Consider the following 17500-nt stretch of genomic DNA (forward strand, 5'->3'; position numbering starts at 1 on the left):
TCAATCCCGCAGCTTCCAGGAATCCCAAGCTCGGGGGGAGGGAGGAGAGGGAGAGAGGGAGGGAGGTGGGGGGGGGGGGCGTGAGCGGCCGCCGTGCCAATGAACGAATGCGCGACACACATAGAAAGCTGATTGTTTGGGCAGATTTGTTTGCCGGTTGGGCGGCCTCTTCCTCCGGCCTCGTGACAAGTGTGTCGTCGGGATCGCAGCCGAAAACACATGCGCCCGAACACGCCGTCGCCGCGCTCCCGATGCGACGCACTCGGCACGACTTTTGCCACGACTACGTTCGGCTGCTATTGTTATTGTTTGTATGGATGAGAAAATGAGGGGCTATTTGCCATGAGACACAAACACACACGAAAAAAGAAAGGAGAGAGAGAGAAAAAAAACAACAATACGAATAAGTAAAATAAATCAATAAAACAAAAAATAAACAAACAAATCAATAAAGCAAACAAATGAAACATAAACAAAATAAACACACGTGTGCGGTCGTGAACACACAAACACACACACACGCAAACAACACCAGACTTGCAAGCAATATTCAAAGAGCGTTATCGGACCAATCAGAGCACAATCCGACGGGCCTCCCGACCACATACCGCCACATACCATCCCATACCCTTTCCCCAACTACCAACATAAACACCCTTTCAATGCCGGCGAAAATACCAGCGCCAGTGTGAAATGCCTCGATGAAGATCTGAGGCATTGCTCGCTCGCCCTCCGCCCAAAATGCCATCGGCGTCGCCTCCGCAAACAGGGCCCGGGCCGCCTCGAGGCCGAAATAAACCGCCTCTATGCTGGACACATGGCACCAGGGAGGGGAGGGGGTAGAGGGAGGGGGAGGGGTTGGGGGGGAGGGGAAGGGAGGGAAAGAGGAAGAGGAAGGGAGGAGGAAGGGGAAGTGAGGCAAAAAGGAAGAGAAAGGGAAGGGGAAGGGAAGAGGAAGGAAAGAGGAAGGGGAAGTGAGGCAAAGAGGAAGATAAAGGGAAGGGGAAGGGAAGAGGAAGAGGAGGTACCAGGGAAGGGCAAGGGGAGGGTGAAGGGGAATGGGAGGAGGAAAGGGAGAAGGAGGGAAGGTGGTGGGGTTGAGGATGGGGGAGTGGGAGGGAGAAGTGAAGGAAAAGTTTTTGGTGCTTGAGGAACAGACGGTGGAAGAGGAGGTAGAAGGGGAAGTAGAGGAGGAGACGAAGCTGGTGGCGGAGGTGGTAATAGAGCAGTAGTAGTAGTAGTAGTAGTAGTAGTAGTAGTAGTAGTAGTAGTAGTAGTAGTAGTAGTAGTAGTAGTAGTAGTAGTAGTGGTAGTAGTGGTAGTTGTTGTAGTAGTAGTAGTTGTTGTAGTTGTAGTAGTAATAGTAGTAGTAGGAGGTGGAGGTTTAGGTGGAGCTACAGGAGGAGGAGGAGGAGGAGGAGGAGGAGGAGAAGAAAAAGAAGGAGAAGCAGGAGAGACACATCCCATCTTCGTCGCCACGACACACGACCCCCTCCTCGCCAGCGCCTCCAACGACCCCTCAGGAACCCTTTCACACGCCCACGGAACGACCGCTTCGCAGGGTGGCCTGATAACACACACGGTGGCTCTCTCCGGGCGTGACGGCAACTCGATACCACACGCGCATCAACGACTCCCCTCCCTTCCCCCTCCCATTTTCTTCCCTTTTTTCCCTCCCTCTCTCCTCTCTCCTCTTTTCCCCTCCCCCTCTCCTCTCATCTCCCCTTTTCCCTTCCCTCTCCTCTCTCCTTTCCTCTCTTCTCCACCTTTCCCCTCCCCCTCTCCTCTCATCTCCCCTTTTCCCTTTCCTCTCATCTCCATCTTTCCCCTTCCCCTCTCCCCTCTCCTCTTTCTCCTCCCCTTTCTCCTCCCCTCTCCTCTCATCTCTCCTTTTCCCTTCCCCTCTCCTATCCACCTTTCCCCTACCTCTCTCCTCTTTCTCCTCCCCTTTCTCCTCCCCTCTCCTCTCATCTCTCCCTTTCCCTTCCCCTCTCCTATCCACCTTTCCCCTCCCCTTCTCCTCTTCCTCCTCCCCTTTCCCCTACCCCTCTCCTATCCACCTTTCCCCTCCCCTTCTCCTCTTCCTCCTCCCCTTTCTCCTCCCCTCTCCTCTCATCTCTCCCTTTCCCTTCCCCTCTCCTATCCACCTTTCCCCTCCCCTTCTCCTCTTTCCCCTCCCCTCTCCTCTCATCTCTCCCTTTCCCTTCCCCTCTCCTATCCACCTTTCCCCTCCCCTTCTCCTCTTCCTCCTCCCCTTTCCCCTACCCTCTCCTCTCATCTCTCCTTTTCCCTTCCCCTCTCCTATCCACCTTTCCCCTCCCCTTCTCCTCTTCCTCCTCCCCTTTCCCCTCCCCTCTCCTCTCATCTCTCCTTTTCCCTTCCCCTCTCCTATCCACCTTTCCCCTCCCCTTCTCCTCTTCCTCCTCCCCTTTCCCCTCCCCTCTCCTCTCATCTCTCCTTTTCCCTTCCCCTCTCCTATCCACCTTTCCCCTACCCTCTCCTCTCATCTCTCCTTTTCCCTTCCCCTCTCCTCTCATCTCTCCCTTTCCCTTCCCCTCTCCTCTCCCCCTCTCCCCTCTCCCCGACCCGCCATGAGCATCACCACGTGCTGGTCGGGCGGGCTGGCAGGGAGACCCTTCGCTAGGACTTCCAATTTGCGTTTTAATTAGATCTTTTTTTTTCAATTCTCTCCACTTCCTGCCCTCTCGTTTTAATCCCTTTCTTTCGTTCTCGTGTTCGTTCTTGTTCTCTCTCACTTCCTCGTTTTCGTTCTCTCTCTCTCTCTCTCTCTCTCTCTCTCTCTCTCTCTCTCTCTCTCTCTCTCTCTCTCTCTCTCTCTCTCTCTCTCTCTCTCTCTCTCTCTCTCTATTTCTTTCTTTCTTTCTTTCTCTCTTTCTCTCTTTCTCTCTCTCTCTCTCTCTCTCTCTCTCTCTCTCTCTCTCTCTCTCTCTCTCTCTCTCTCTCTCTCTCTCTCTCTCTCTTCTCTCTTCTCTCTTCTCTCTTCTCTCTTCTCTCTTCTCTCTCTCTCTCTCTTCTCTCTTCTCTCTTCTCTCTTCTCTCTTCTCTCTTCCCTCTTCCCTCTTCCCTCTTCCCTCTTCCCTCTTCCCTCTTCCCTCTTCCCTCTTCCCTCTTCCCTCTCTCCTCTCTCTCTCAGTCTCTCTTCTCTTCTCTTCTCTTCTCTTCTCTTCTCTTCTCTTCTCTTCTCTTCTCTTCTCTTCTCTTCTCTTCTCTTTCCTTCTCTTCTCTTCTCTTCTCTTCTCTTCTCTTCTCTTCTCTTCTCTTCTCTTCTCTTCTCTTTTCTTCTCTTCTCTTCTCTTCTCTTCTCTTCTCTCTTCTCTCTTCTCTTCTCTTCTCTTCTCTTCTCTTCTCTTCTCTTCTCTTCTCTTCTCTTCTCTTCTCTTTTCTTTTCCTCTCCTCTCTCCTCTCCTCTCCTCTCCTCTCTCCTCTCCTCTCCTCTCCTCTCTCCTCTCCTCTCCTCTCCCCTCCTCTCTCTCTCTCTCTCTCTCTCTCTCTCTCTCTCTCTCTCTCTCTCTCTCTCTCTCTCTCTCTCTCTCTCTCTCTCTCTCTCTCTCTCTCTCTCTCTATTCTCTCTCTCTCTCTCTCTATTCTCTCTCTCTCTCTCTATTCTCTCTCTCTCTCTCTATTCTCTCTCTCTCTCTCTCTCTCTCTCTCTCTCTCTCTCTCTCTCTCTCTCTCTCTCTCTCTCTCTCTATTCTCTCTCTCTCTCTCTCTATTCTCTCTCTCTCTCTCTATTCTCTCTCTCTCTCTCTATTCTCTCTCTCTCTCAGTCTCTCTCTCTCTCTCTCTGTCCCTCTTCTCTTCTCTTCTCTTCTCTTCTCTTCACTTCTCCTCTCTCTCCCTTTTTCGTCTTTCTTACATACATTCCTTTCAGATCGCTTTCCCTCCGAATCACTTTTTTTGTAAATCTCGCAAACCACAAAAATTGTTTTCGTTTTTTTATCCTAATTCCTTACATCCTCTTCCGTTCTTTGGATTTCCGTCTGTTCTCATGTTTGTCTTTCCATATTCTTCCCCGTTTTAGTCTGTTGTTACGTCTCTTCTTCTTCTGCTGTTTTTTCGCATTTCCATCCGTTCTTGCGTTCGTCTTTCCCTATCGTTCTTCGCATATCCGTTCGTCTCCCTGTTCTTCCTCCTGTCCGTCTATTCTCACATTCGTTTCTCATATTTTCTTCCCCCGTTTCGACCGGGTCTCTGTCCTTCCCCGTTTCCGTTCGTCCATACGTTCTTTCCCTCTGTCTCTTCCCCGTTTCCGCCTGTCCCCTTCGCATATCCGTCCCATCTCACGTTCATTCGTCCTCTATGCCTTCTCATCTCCGTTCGCTCTCACGTTCGCTTCTCCCGTTTCTTCCCCGTTTCCGCCTGTTCTCTCTTCGGCAACGGTCCCCTTCCCCGCAGCAACAGAGGGAGGAGTGAGGCCACACCTGCCCTATTGTAAGGTGCAGTGACGAACAGACACGGGGGTGCTGGCGTGTGACTTCACTCTTTCTCACTTCCTCCTCCCTTTCTCTTTTTCCATTCTTCTGTTCTATTTCTTCTCTCTTATGTTTTCTTCTCTTGTATTCTCTTCTCTTTAATTTTTTATTTTTTTTGTTCGTCTCTTCAATGTTCTCTTTTTTTGTCTTGTCTCTTCTCTTTTCTTCGGCTTCTCTTCTATTTTCTTTTCCCTTCGTCTTCTCTTCTATTCTATTCCCTTGCTTCTTCCTCTTCTTCTTCTCTGTTATTCGTCTTCTCCTTTCTTTTCTCGTATTTTTATTCGTTTCTCCTTTTTTTTCTTTTCATTGCTCCTCCTCTTTCCTATTAAAGTAAACCCCTCATTCTCTCTTTTCTCTCTTATCTTCTATTCCCATTTCTTTTCTTTCTTTCCTTCCCTTCTCTTTCTCGTTTTTATGCCTACCTTATTCATTCATCATCTTTCGTCTCTTCCTATCTCCGTAATTTTCCCCTCCTACTTTCCTCCCTTATCATATTTAATACCATAATATTTTTATTTTTCTCTTTCCCTTTGCTCTCTTTCACCTCATCGATTGCCATGCCTTTTCCTTCCCTCCTGAATTTCTGTATTCGTTTTTCTTTTTCCTTAATAGACAACAGCATCCCGTTTAGTTTATTTATTGGCCTTGACGCACTATTCCCTGCACAATAATTCTCCCGTGCACCCTACCCTGTTCTCATTTGTTTCTTCAAATGTTCTTTCCATGCTCTCTCTCTCTCTCTTTCACTTTTTCTTTCACTTTCTCTTTCTCCATCTCTTTCCCTGTCCCTTTCTCTGTCTGTCTGTTTCTCTCTCTCTCTCTCTCTCTCTCTCTCTCTCTCTCTCTCTCTCTCTCTCTCTCTCTCTCTCTCTCTCTATCTATCTCTCTCTCTCTCTCTCTCTCTGTCTGTCTGTCTCGCTCTCTCATTCTCATTCTCATTCTCACTCTCACTCTCACTCTCACTCTCTTTCTCTCTCTCTCTCTCCCTATCTCATTCCCTCTTCCTCTCTCATTCCCCCTTCCTCTCTCATTTCCTCTCCTTCTCCCTCCCACACTCCCTCCCTTTCGCTTTACGCCTCAGCCAAAGCCACACCTCGGACAACGCAATATGTCGACGGAATGTGGGAATCTGATGCAGCGATATGGCGCTTTGTAGCCGAGTCCTCCCACTCGACCGATATACACCGTGGTATTGTTCCTCCGTGCCCTGTGCCCTGTGCCCCGTGCCCCGTGCCCTGTCGAGTCTAAATACGGTTCCAACTACAAGCTTTTAGAAGACGTTTTAAAGGGAGGAGGAGGGGGAGGTGAGGAGGTGGGGTACAGGAGGTTGGTGGTAGAGGTGGAGGGATAGAGGAAGAGGAGGAGGAGGTGGAGGAGGAAGAGGATGAAGGATGAGAAAGAAGGAAAAGAAGAGAGAGGAAGAAGATGAATGATGAGAAAAAAGGAAAAGAAGAGAGAGGAAGAAGAGGAGGAGGAAGAAGATGAATGATAAGAAAGAAGGAAAAGAAGAGAGAGGAAGAAGAGGAGGAGGAAGAAGATGAATGATAAGAAAGAAGGAAAAGAAGAGAGAGGAAGAAGAGGGGGGGGGGGCAGAAAACGGAGGAGAAAGAGGAGACTAGGAGGAGGAAGAGGAAGAGGGGACATAGAAGCCAAACTTCCTTTCTTCTCCCTCCTCTATTTTTCCCTTCATTTTTTGTTCTCTCCCTCCGGCTGGCCAAAGAGGATGACGCAACCCATGAATATGTAAACACGGCCACCACGTGACACGTCTCATGCGGAGTGACATGCGGGTAACCAAAGTATCGGAGGGGTGGTGGCAGGGGTGGTGGAAGGGGAGATGGAGTGATGGCAGGGGAGAGCGGTGGTTGCAGAGGAGATGGAATGATGGCAGGGGAGAGCGATGGTGGCAGGGGAGAGGGTTGATGGCAGGGGAATGGGTTGTTGACAGGGTAGAGAGGTAGTGACAGGGGGTAGGAGGAGGGGGAAGGGAGTTGGGGTAGGGAGGGGATAGGTGAAACAGGTTATGTAAGGGGATAGGGTATGGATGGTGGCAGGGGGAAAGAGAGAGAAGAGTTGGGGAGAAGGGGAATAGGTGTAGAGGAAGAAAGTAGAGGAGGGGGGAAAGTATAAGGAGTGATGATAGGAGAGTAGAGGAAGGGTGGTGGACATGAGGGGGAGGTAAGAAATCCCCCACCCCCCTTTTCCCTTCCCCTTCCATGGATAAGCCCGCAAGGCCTCTCAGGGGAGGGGGCGAACGAGGGAAATTGAAGGGAGAGGGAAAGGAAAATCAGGGAAAAGAGGCAAAGCGCGGAAAAAACCCTGATCGTTAAGAGAGGAAAGAGAATCGGGGAGGAGAAAGGAATCCCTTTTTCCTTAATAACATCGGGAAGTCTTCATGAACGGTGAAGGCCAGGATTGTTCCACCGACTTATCATATAACAAAAAAAAAAGGAAAAAAAAAAAGAAGAAAACAGAGAACGAACGAAGCCAAGAGTAAAGAATCAGACTAATAAACCTAAACAAACCAATAAATACCCATAAAGGAAGAAAGAGAAAGAGAGAGAGAGAAAGGCCAAGCAAGGATGTACTCACCTCGAAGGAGATTTCGTCGGAAGCCTGCGCGGTGTACCTCTTGACGACGTAGGCAGCGGCCACGGCGGGGGTGTTGATGTCGGAGTCATCGGTGACGATAAGGCGGTGTCCGCGGTTGTCCAGCTCCAGCCAGTTGAGGACGGGGCCGCAGGTGATCAGCGACCCCGCCACCTCGCTCAGCCGCGCCACATACTCGCCCAGCAGTCCCGCCACCGCAGCCTGCAACGGGAAACGTCTTAGTGGGTCCTTTCGAGCGAGCACGCCCGCCCGAGGCCATCGCAAGGTGCTGATGGCGTTACTAGCTTTACTCTTGCCCCGACTCGCGTCACTCCGCTTGCCATCTTTGGGGCCATTTGTGGGGTGTAAACATTTATTGTAAACATTAATTCCAAGTCCGGAGTTCAAATGGAGTTCAAATCTCACAGGCTTACAATATTACTGGCTATCTGTATCTGTTTGTCTGCCCGTCTTTCTGTATCTGTATGTGTATCTGTGTATCTGTATGTCTGTCTTTCTACTTTTCCCTTCCTTCCCTCCCTCCCTCCCCTTCCCTCCCCTTCCCCGCCCTGCCCTTCCCTCCCCCTCGCCATCCTAAGCAACACCTGCAGCCCCTCATCCCAGGTGTAGCATTAATTCCCGACACAGCTTTGCCACTCTCGCCCTCGTCCACTAAAGAATGTATGTAGCAACGCGCGGGAATTCAAGCAAACAAACAACATATGCTTGGACACAGATATACAAGATTGGGAATTTGATAACTATTAGAAAAAGAAAAAGGAAGAAAGAAAGAAAGAAAAGAAAATTATATATACACATGAATATGTTACACACACACACACACACACACACACACACACACACACACACACACACACACACACACACACACACACACACACACACACACACATATATATATATATATATATATATATATATATATATATATATATATATATATATATATATATAGAGAGAGAGAGAGAGAGAGAGAGAGAGAGAGAGAGAGAGAGAGAATCAGTCAGGTGTCAGTCAGAACGAAATGAAAATGATTTTTGTGTGACGCCTCTTAACGCCACTGTCCGTCCGATTCAGTGTTCCTCTCTGACATACTGCGGCCAGGGGAGGGCGAGCGTCAGTATGCATGTATGTGTGCGTGTGCGTGTGCGTGTGCGTGTGCGTGTGCGTGTACATGTACGTGTGAGTGTGACCATGATTATGTGTGTAAATGTGAAGGTAAGTATGTATGAGTGTATGAATACGCGTGGCAAGGTGAGTATGAGTGTTAATGTGAGGATGAGTAAGAATATTTGAGTGTTAGAGTATGAATATTCGTGTGAGTATAAGCATGAAAGTGCTTATTTGAGTATGAATATGTGTATGAGTGTCAGCGGAAGTATGAGACTCAGCAGAAGTATGAGTCTGAGAAGGAGTATGAATTTCAGCAGAAGTATGAGTCTCAGAAGGAGTATGAATTTCAGCAGAAGTATGAGTCTCAGCAGAAGTACGAGTGTGAGTACGAATCCAAGCACAACCTCCCCGTCCGTCCACTCGACTTCTTCCCCGATTACAAACTTAACCCTTTATCGAGCGGCGAGCAAGCCAAGGGCGCCGCCGATCATAATCCCGAAGATTATTCACCGAATATCATCAGGTGTGAATAATTGAGAGGAGGAAGCGAGCTCGATCGAACAGCCTCTTGACACTTCGCTCTGCCTCTCGCGGTCTCTCTGCATGACGCCTGCCACGGAAGTGACGTCACAGCTATCACAGACAAGCAAGGTGATGGGCGCCAATATATGAGTCATTACTCAGACGCACGCTCACTCGCAGGCACAGACATTCACGTAAATAGACTAACATACATACACACACATACTCACTCACTCACTCACTCACTCACTCACTCACACACACACACACATACACACACACACATTCACGCTCACACACTCACTCACTCACACACACGTAAATAGACTAAAATACACATAAACACACTCACACTCACACACAGACACACACACAAACGCCAACATATTGCAGAACTACAAGTTAATTGGACAAACACGCATTCACATTCAACTATCATTTCAGTGTTCTTTATGCTTCGTGCAGTCATCCACGAAATAAAAATAACAGAAAAAAAATCAAGTGAGATAAAAATGATGTTTTATTTTATAAGAAAACAAGAAAAAAAAATTATAGGCATTGTTTATGATATAAAGATAAAGATCAGCGTGATTGCAATAACCTTGTAGCAATGCAGGCGGTACAAGGACGAAATCCTCTTCAAGGGCGTCACATACGCCGCATTGTAAGTCCAGTCGCTCTCCACGCCCGCACGCCCGCCCACCCTGGATCCTGCTTGGTCCGGGTAGGGTGGGCACGGCTGGGGGCAGGCTTCGCTGGACGAGGAGGCGGGGGGACAGGAGTCGGGCATCGTGGCAGGGTATGAGAGGGTATGACAGGGACAGCAGGTGTAGAGGGCTACCAGTAGGGGGGGAGGGGGATAGTTCACAACCCCTTCACGTAGCCAGCGTCACGACATTTCCCACGGAACCTGTCGGCCGCGCCGTTCCCCGCCGTTCCCGCGTTCCCGGGACGCCTCGTAGCATTCCTCTTGGGGTTCCTTGGGCTATGGGAGTCTTCCCGAGTTGCTTTTGGAGCTCCCTCTTTTTCCTCCCTTCTGGCCACACCACTTTTCCCTCTCTCTCGTCTCCTCTCTTCGCTCCCCCTCTAGCTCCTCTCCCTTTGTCTCTCCTCCTCTCTTTTTTTCTATTCTCCTCTAGATCCTCTCCCCTTTTCGCTCTATCTCTTACTCCTCTCCCCTCTTTTCTCCTCTTGCTCTTCTCCCCTCCCCTTGCTCCCCTCCCCTCGCGCTCCCCTCCCGCCCGCACGAATCAATGTCCCTTGCGAGGGAATTCGCCCAAGCCCCTTTTTCCGCCTCCGCCCGCAGCCGCACTCTTTCTGCCTCGAAGTCCGCTTCTTATCCGTATTATTCCCTCGGGGCTTTTGATTTCCGCTCCGTATTGTCTCTTTCACGTCGACCGCCGCCCGAGTGCCACGCGAGTCTGTCCGATCGATGACGTCATGGCGTAAGGCGACGGCGGCCGCATGACGTACAAAAGGGACTCAGGTGCGACGGCGGCTCCGGGAGGGGACAGCAGCGTCGCACGCCATCGCTCACTTCAAAAAAAATATATGTATATCTGCTGCTCGTGCGTTTCAAACTTCACAAAGAAAGAAAGAAAAAAAAAACATGACCAGTGAGATGACTGGAATTGCCAAGAAGTAAGAAAATGGGATAATAATTGTCTCACAAGAAATTGATTGGGAGCGAGGAATGGAACATGTGATTGGCAGAGGTAAGTCCCATTAGTCAGCGAGAGCCAACCGACTGCCCTCCCCTGCCACTGCCTAGAAATGCGCTCATTCGATTTTCATTCTTTAAAATACGTCGTCGTTGCTCTCATGTCATTCTAGCCTTTTCTTTTTGTTTCTTTATTCCTCTAGGAAGTTGTCTTATGGGCGTTATTGGCATCGTGCTTTTCGCAAGTCACTGCACATACATTTATATATACATATATCTCAGTGCTCTTTTTCACAGGTATTTTAAATGATGTACCGTTTCCTACTCATCCTCTGTCCTCGCTACTCCTTTTATCAAACTGCTCCCTGACTCACTGTTTCGAGCTCCCTTTTAAACGGGGTTCTCCTCGTTACTCCTTCGAGTCACTGTCTCAATTCCTAAACTTTTCACTGCCAATCCCTTTCTCTAGAGTCACCTTTGAATCACTGCCATCCAACACAAACAGACACACCTTCACTGCATCCGAATCTTAGCCAATCACTGCTTTCATTTTCCTTCCGCACCATCAACCTGACATCACACGCCGCACAGCAAATCATGCCCAGGAAGTGACGTCAGATCTCCAACAACACCAACACAAAACAAAACACGTCGGAACACGTAAACGAACAACGGTCAGGCATACCAGTGTCTGAGACCCGGCGGCGGCGGCGTGACGCACAAAAGCCGCGCCAGACAACGAGACCGCGAGCTCTGCAAACCGAGATTCAATCCCCATTAAAGACAATCTACAAACAAACAGGATCGGCCGTGAGTGACGCTTGACGTCGGCGAGACGTAAGACGCGGCGGCGACGCACAGGAAGCACGGCGCGAGAGACGCGTCTTGGTTGCGACGAACGCGGGGCGACTCTGGCACCGGCCCTGCATGAGCCCGCCAGGCACACACTGCCGACGCTGGCACCGCGACGACCACACCTTGCCTCCCTGGCACCTTGGCACTCGACACGGCAGGTGGGCACAGCGGGCTCTCGCGGCGGGCCAACACACACTCGCGCCCGGCCGCGCCTCCCGACGGTCACAGCCAGCGGGGATATCGCGGATGTTGCAAGGCGCTCGAGTGTCACTTTGCAAAACTAGAGGTTCACGTGTCACGGCCTATTTGGACGGGAGGCAATGTGCTTTAAGGTTTCGTCGTCCGACTTGCTTAGCAGACCCTTACAGCCGCTACATACATTTTCTCTTTTTGTGTGCTTTTGCAAGTTGCACCATGGGCTCCAGTGTATATTCACGTTACAGATTTATGAACTCGCACTAAAAGACAGTAAAACTAGAGAAATAAACAAAAACTTTAACAAAGCAAGACGCGCAAAAGCATGTAAATCCCACAGAGACATGCGGGTATCAACGACTCGTCAATATCGACATCCACTCAGAGCAAGACACACACAAACCACAAAGCGCTACTCAATTAACATTCCAACTACACATTGAATGCTAAAAAAATATGAATCCCAATTACCAATTTCCACACAAACACACTACACACTTAAGACCCCCCCCCAAAAAAAAAAAATAATAATAATAATAAAAAAAGAAAAAAAGCTACGTCAGCGGCACCAATCAGTCAGACGGAGGCAGCGGCGGCAGTGACGTCAAAGCGGACTTTCGGTGGCGGGCCGCATCGCACACTCCGGGCGGCCCGTTACGGAGTGACTCACCGCCACGGAATTTCGCAGAGCGTATGATCACCGCGCTCATCTCGTGGCGACGGTGGCGATGTCTGTGGGACCCCGGCTGATTGGCCATCCGTGGACGGCGGCGGCGGAGGCGGAGGCGGCGGTTGCGAGAGCAGCGGACGCAAGGATCGCCTCGTTGCAAGGGAAGGTGGATTGCACAGAGTGAGTAGCACAGCCAGAAGGGGAGAAGGGGAGAAGGGGAGAAGGGGAGAAGGGGAGACGGGGATAGGAGAGAAGGGAGAAGGGGATAGGAGAGAAGGGGAAACTGTGAGAAAGGTATAGGCAGGGGAAGAGGAGGAAGGAAAGGGAGAAGGGGAGAAAGAGAGAAGAAGGGGGGAGGCGGAGAAGGCGAGAGGCAGGGAAAGGCGAAGCAAGCAGGCAGGTTTCTCAACAATTTCCAAACTACAGCATGAACTTCCCAACAGGTAAACTCAACGTCCGCGATCGCTGGAGATAGTTAGTAGTTCGGACAACCGCCGACAGATGGCACGCATGCCGAAAGTTCAGCGTTTCCCGACGACAGTTCCCCCGAGGTGGCGCCGCAACCAAATTATACTAGAAAGGTCAAAGTTCCGATTCAGCCAGGACCTTGTCTGAACTTTCGATAGACGCCGAGCGTGCGGATATTAGCTTCTGGGGGCTCGGCTTTGTGGGGTGGTGGCCGCGGCTCTCTCCGGAGGCACGGCGGGAGAGTCTACGGCACAGACTCCGAAGGGGAGAGAGTATGCATCTTTAACACAGCGGCGAATGGGCTTTTGTATTGTGTCACTCAACACGACGTTTACACTTATAATGAGAAATAACACGCGGCCATTTTACGGAAAGGCAGAGTGAGAGAAAAATAAAGAGAGAGAGAGAGAGAGAGAGAGAGAGAGAGAGAGAGAGAGAGAGAGAGAGAGAGAGAGAGAGAGAGAGAGAGAGAGAGAGAGAGAGAGAGAAGAGAGAGAGAAAGAGAGAGAGAAGAGAAGAGAGAGAGAGAGAGAGAGAGAGAGAGAGAGAGAGAGAGAGAGAGAGAGAGAGAGAGAGAGAGAGAGAGAGAGAGAGAGAGAGAGAGAGAAAACAATAAATACGGATCAACATAAAGTAAGCAATTCAAGAACTGGGCGTCACTTGACCACAAACGCCACCAGAACGCCCTCGCCGACTCTCAAATGCCAAGTCCGTGGTCGGGTATCCAGCACCGTAAAACCGACCAACCGACCAACCGACCAACCGACCTCTCAAGAAAAACACGGGGCCGCCAAGAATGGACTGAAATAATACAGGAAGCTCCCCCCCTCCCCCTCCCCCTGCCCCCTCTTTCCTTCCAGAATTGGTGGACGGCCCTGATTCGGCCAGCTGTTTTCCTCCCTCGATAAGCGCCTGTATCATGGAAGGATCCCTTGGGTATATCCCGAGCTCTCAAAAAGAAACAGGTTGGATGAGTCATACCTTATTATTATTATTATCATTATCGTTATTGTTATTGTTATTATAATTACTATCATTATTATTATTTTTTTATCTTATTTCTTATCATTATTTTTTTGACGGGGGGACTTGTGTAAACATCCCGCGACGTCTGAGTTAATGCGTGCGGTGTTTTAGCAACTTGGAGCTATGTTTGGGGGGCAGGTTATCGATTTCTATATGTACCAAACTTTAATGAGAAATACACACACTGGCTCGCTCGCTTCCCGTCTCTTTTCTTGCGTTTGTTTTCTTCTTTCTCCATTTCTCTTCTTTTTTCTTTCTTTCTCATTATCTTGATTCTAACCTTCTCTGTTTTCCTCTTTACCTCTCTTTTTCCCTCCTTCCTTTCCTCCTCTATCCCTATTCCCTCTCCCTCCTTCCCTCCCTCTCTCCCTCTCCCTCTCCCTCTCTCTCTCTCTCTCCCTTTCTCTCTCTCTCTCTCTCTCTCTCTCTCTCTCTCTCTCTCTCTCTCTCTCTCTCTCTCTCTCTCTCTCTCTCTCTCTCTCTCTCTCTCTCTCTCTCTCTCTCTCCTTCTCTCTCTCCTTCCTCCTCTCTCTCTCCCTCTCTCTCTCTCCTTTCCTCCCTCTCTCTCTCTCCTTTCCTCCCTCTCTCTCTCCCTTCCTCCCTCTCTCTCTGCCTTCCTCCCTCTCTCTCTCTCTCTCTCCCTTCCTCCCTCTCTCTCTCTCTCCCTCTCTCTCTCTCCTTTCCTCCCTCTCTCTCTCTCCCTTCCTCCCTCTCTCTCTCCCTTCCTCCCTCTCTCTCTCCCTTCCTCCCTCTCTCTCTCCCTCCCTCGCTCTCTCCCCCTCCCTCCCTCGCTCTCTCTCCCTCCCTCCCTCGCTCTCTCTCCCTCCTCCTTCCCTCCCTCCTTCGTACACTCGGGGTAATTGCTCACCTGTCAAGCCCCGTCACCTCGAAATCGTCGGCTTTGCGTATTGGCAATTTGCACCTGTGTCTCGTTTCTGTCTCTGTCCCTATCTCTTTGCTTCTCTATCTTTTATAACCTCATTCTCTCTCTCTCTCTCTCTCTCTCTCTCTCTCTCTCTCTCTCTCTCTCTCTCTCTCTCTCTCTCTCTCTCTCTCTCTCTCTCTCTCTCTCTCTCTCTCTCTCTCGACGTCGGGTTCGTCCTCTCCACAACCTTTTACTCTTTAGCGTGGCACTCTCATGGCACCCTTGGCTCTCTGTACATCCTCTTCATTCAACAAGGCACACGATTGTGTAAGAACGGGGTCATGCAGTACCCCTGAACCTAACCCTCCCTCTCCCTCTCCCCCCTTCTCCCTCCCTCCCTCCCTCCCACCCCCATAACCCATACACTCACAAAGCGGAAGCGTTTTGTGACAGCATCCGTGGTGGCATCGAGCTCGCGAAGCATCAACATGCTGGCGCCGACACCGATTGCAAGCGGGTCAACATATGTAGCACGCGTGACCTCCTATCCACACAGAGCAAGGTCAAGCACTCTTCCGTCTGTCTCCCGTATTCCGTATTCCGTATTCCGCCGTTTCCGCAGACACTTTCCCGGCGAGAGTGGTCGAGACACTGAGTTGCATCGGACGGACGAAAGGGTTAAGGAGGAGGGGGAGGAGGAGGAGGAGGAGGAGGAGGAGGGGTGCTCTCGTGGCTGGCAGTCGTGTTCTCCTTGTTGCAACAATGCCTGCCTTGCATGGTTAGACCGACGACTGTCATGCAGCGCTCTAATGACGGGAAACTCTTCGGCATTATTCGATTTTTTTGACGAATTCTGAACTGAGCACATGCAAATTTGCCATTTGCTTGTCATCTCTCTCTCTCTCTCTCTCTCTCTCTCTCTCTCTCTCTCTCTCTCTCTCTCTCTCTCTCTCTCTCTCTCTCTCTCTCTCTCTCTCAATTTAGCCTTATTTCTCTTCACTGTATTCCCAGGAAACAGATACAGATGAACAGTCACTAAAGCTACAGTGACAAATGGCACTCAGGAAGGAGGAGGTGGAGCGGGGAGGGCAATACGGAGGAGTTAAGAAAGATAAAGAAGTGAAAAATGGGATGAAAAGGGGAGGCAGAGGAGTAGAAGGGGAAGGGGAAGGAGAAGGAATAGGAGAAGGAGTAGGAGAAGGAGAAAGAGAAGGAGAAGGAGAAAGGAAGGAGAAGGAGAAAGGAAGGAGAAGAGGAGTAAAGAAGAAAAAGAAGAAGAAGAAGAAGCGGTAAGCAAGGTTTCTGTCTCTCCTCAAGGGAAGTCCTACTTGACTTCACGTCCTTATATAAGTATAACAAGAGACCAAGAGGAAATCCTCATGGTGTACAGGTGCCACCATAGCCCAAGGACCGGGACCATGGAGGTGCCACCATAGGCTGAAGGTCAGGGAAGGTGAAAGTGCCACTGCGTGTTGGGGCATGACGAGGCAGAGGGTGAGTGCCAACGTACACATAGATGCAAACAGATCAAAAGACCACTGGATGACTAATATTAACCAACATACCTAGAGTGCCATAATGCCAAGAGTGCAGGTCGGTGCCAATAAAATAAGCAAAGAAAAAAAAAGAGAGAGAAAAGAAAAAAACAAGACCTCCCAAATAGAGGTTCTGAAGGCACGTTCGATAATTTTTTTTTGTTTAACTTCTAATCTTAACAAACGTCTTATGTACAGACCCTAAAGTCTCCCAGGCTCTTGTACTTAAAGTAAGTACAAGTATGTGGCAATGAACGGTACCACAAGACAGTGCGAGAGAGAGAGAGAGAGAGAGAGAGAGAGAGAGAGAGAGAGAGAGAGAGAGAGAGAGAGAGAGAGAGAGAGAGAGAGAGAGAGAGAGAGAGAGAGAGAGAGAGAGAGAGAGAGAAGAGAGAGAGAGAGAGGGGGGGGGGGGGGGGGAGGGAGAAAGAGAAAACAAAAGAGACAGAGACTAAAAAAAAGAAAAAAGAAAAAAAAAAGAAAGAAAGAAAGAAAGAAAGATGATATAGAGAGAAGGTCTTCTTCTCAAGATTGAGAGGGGCAGCTGGCGATAGTGGAAATAATAATGAAGTTCGGCGGAATCAGAGATACAAATGCGCCACGTGTGAAGGAGACGGACAGCGGGAGTCTGTGCGGGAGAGAATGAATGAGTCAATACTCGTGAATGAAAAAGGAACATAGATACCGAGAAGTTTTCGTGTCTGTGAAGGTCTCTGCCTCTCTCTCTCTCTCTCTCTCTCTCTCTCTCTCTCTCTCTCTCTCTCTCTCTCTCTCTCTGTCTCACACACATATATACATACACACATATATACATACATATATACATACACACACATACACACACATATATTTTTTTTCTTTTTTTTTCTTTCTTTTTCTTTTTTTTTCATTTTTTACGCAGATATTTTGTCCAGAGCGAAACCACAACCTCGTTAGCAAAATGACACGCAGACGAGGAAAGGGAAATGGGGAAGCAAGGGGAGAAGGGAGGAAGGGCAAAGAGGGGAAGAAGCAGAGGGGAGGGAAAGGGGAGAGGAGGGGAGGGGAGGGAGGTCTGAATGACGAATGACATGGCATGAGGGGCGGCGAGAAGAGCCTGTCCCTCTATGACAGATCTTTAATAGCCTTGCGGCTGTCAAGGATAGTAGGGGAGGGGGGATGGGAGGAGAGGGGGGAGGGAGGAGGGGAGGAGAGGGGGGAGGGGAGGAGAGGGGGGAGGGGGGATGGGAGGAGAGGGGGGGAGGGGGGGAGTACTTATGATTCCGTGACGACACACGGCGATCTATCAACTTGACGTGGGGAGGGAGGTGGAGAGAAGGGATGGGGATGGGGAGGGAGGAGGGAGGGGGGTGGGATGCGGACGCCGTGTGGATGGTAAGTGTTACTTGTGTTACTTGTTTCTTGTTATCATTATCACCACTGTTGTTGTAGATCTTCATCGTTTGTCCTCCTTCTCCATTTGTTTCTCCTTCTTCATCCCCCCCCCCC

The 17500-nt window shown here is 49.8% G+C and overlaps 1 protein-coding gene across 10 annotated transcripts in view; it reads right to left on the bottom strand.

The window, feature by feature from the left end:
• Positions 1 to 17500, bottom strand: part of LOC122260815 (GTPase-activating protein CdGAPr) — a 214217-nt gene that overhangs the window by 54336 nt on the left and 142381 nt on the right. For 9 of the 10 annotated variants that reach the window (XM_086552664.1, XM_086552651.1, XM_086552652.1 and 6 more), the window contains one exon: positions 7086 to 7304. In XM_086552664.1, the coding sequence (XP_086408790.1) occupies positions 7086 to 7304 (219 nt within the window). Of the gene's footprint in view, positions 1 to 7085; positions 7305 to 9339; positions 9958 to 17500 lie in introns of those variants that run through there. The other variant, XM_086552653.1, reaches the window with a different exon arrangement.

The sequence above is a fragment of the Penaeus japonicus genome, unplaced genomic scaffold, assembly GCF_977035675.1.
Source record: "Penaeus japonicus unplaced genomic scaffold, GWHDUDI00000001_assembly GWHDUDI00000027, whole genome shotgun sequence".
NCBI lineage: Eukaryota > Metazoa > Arthropoda > Malacostraca > Decapoda > Penaeidae > Penaeus > Penaeus japonicus.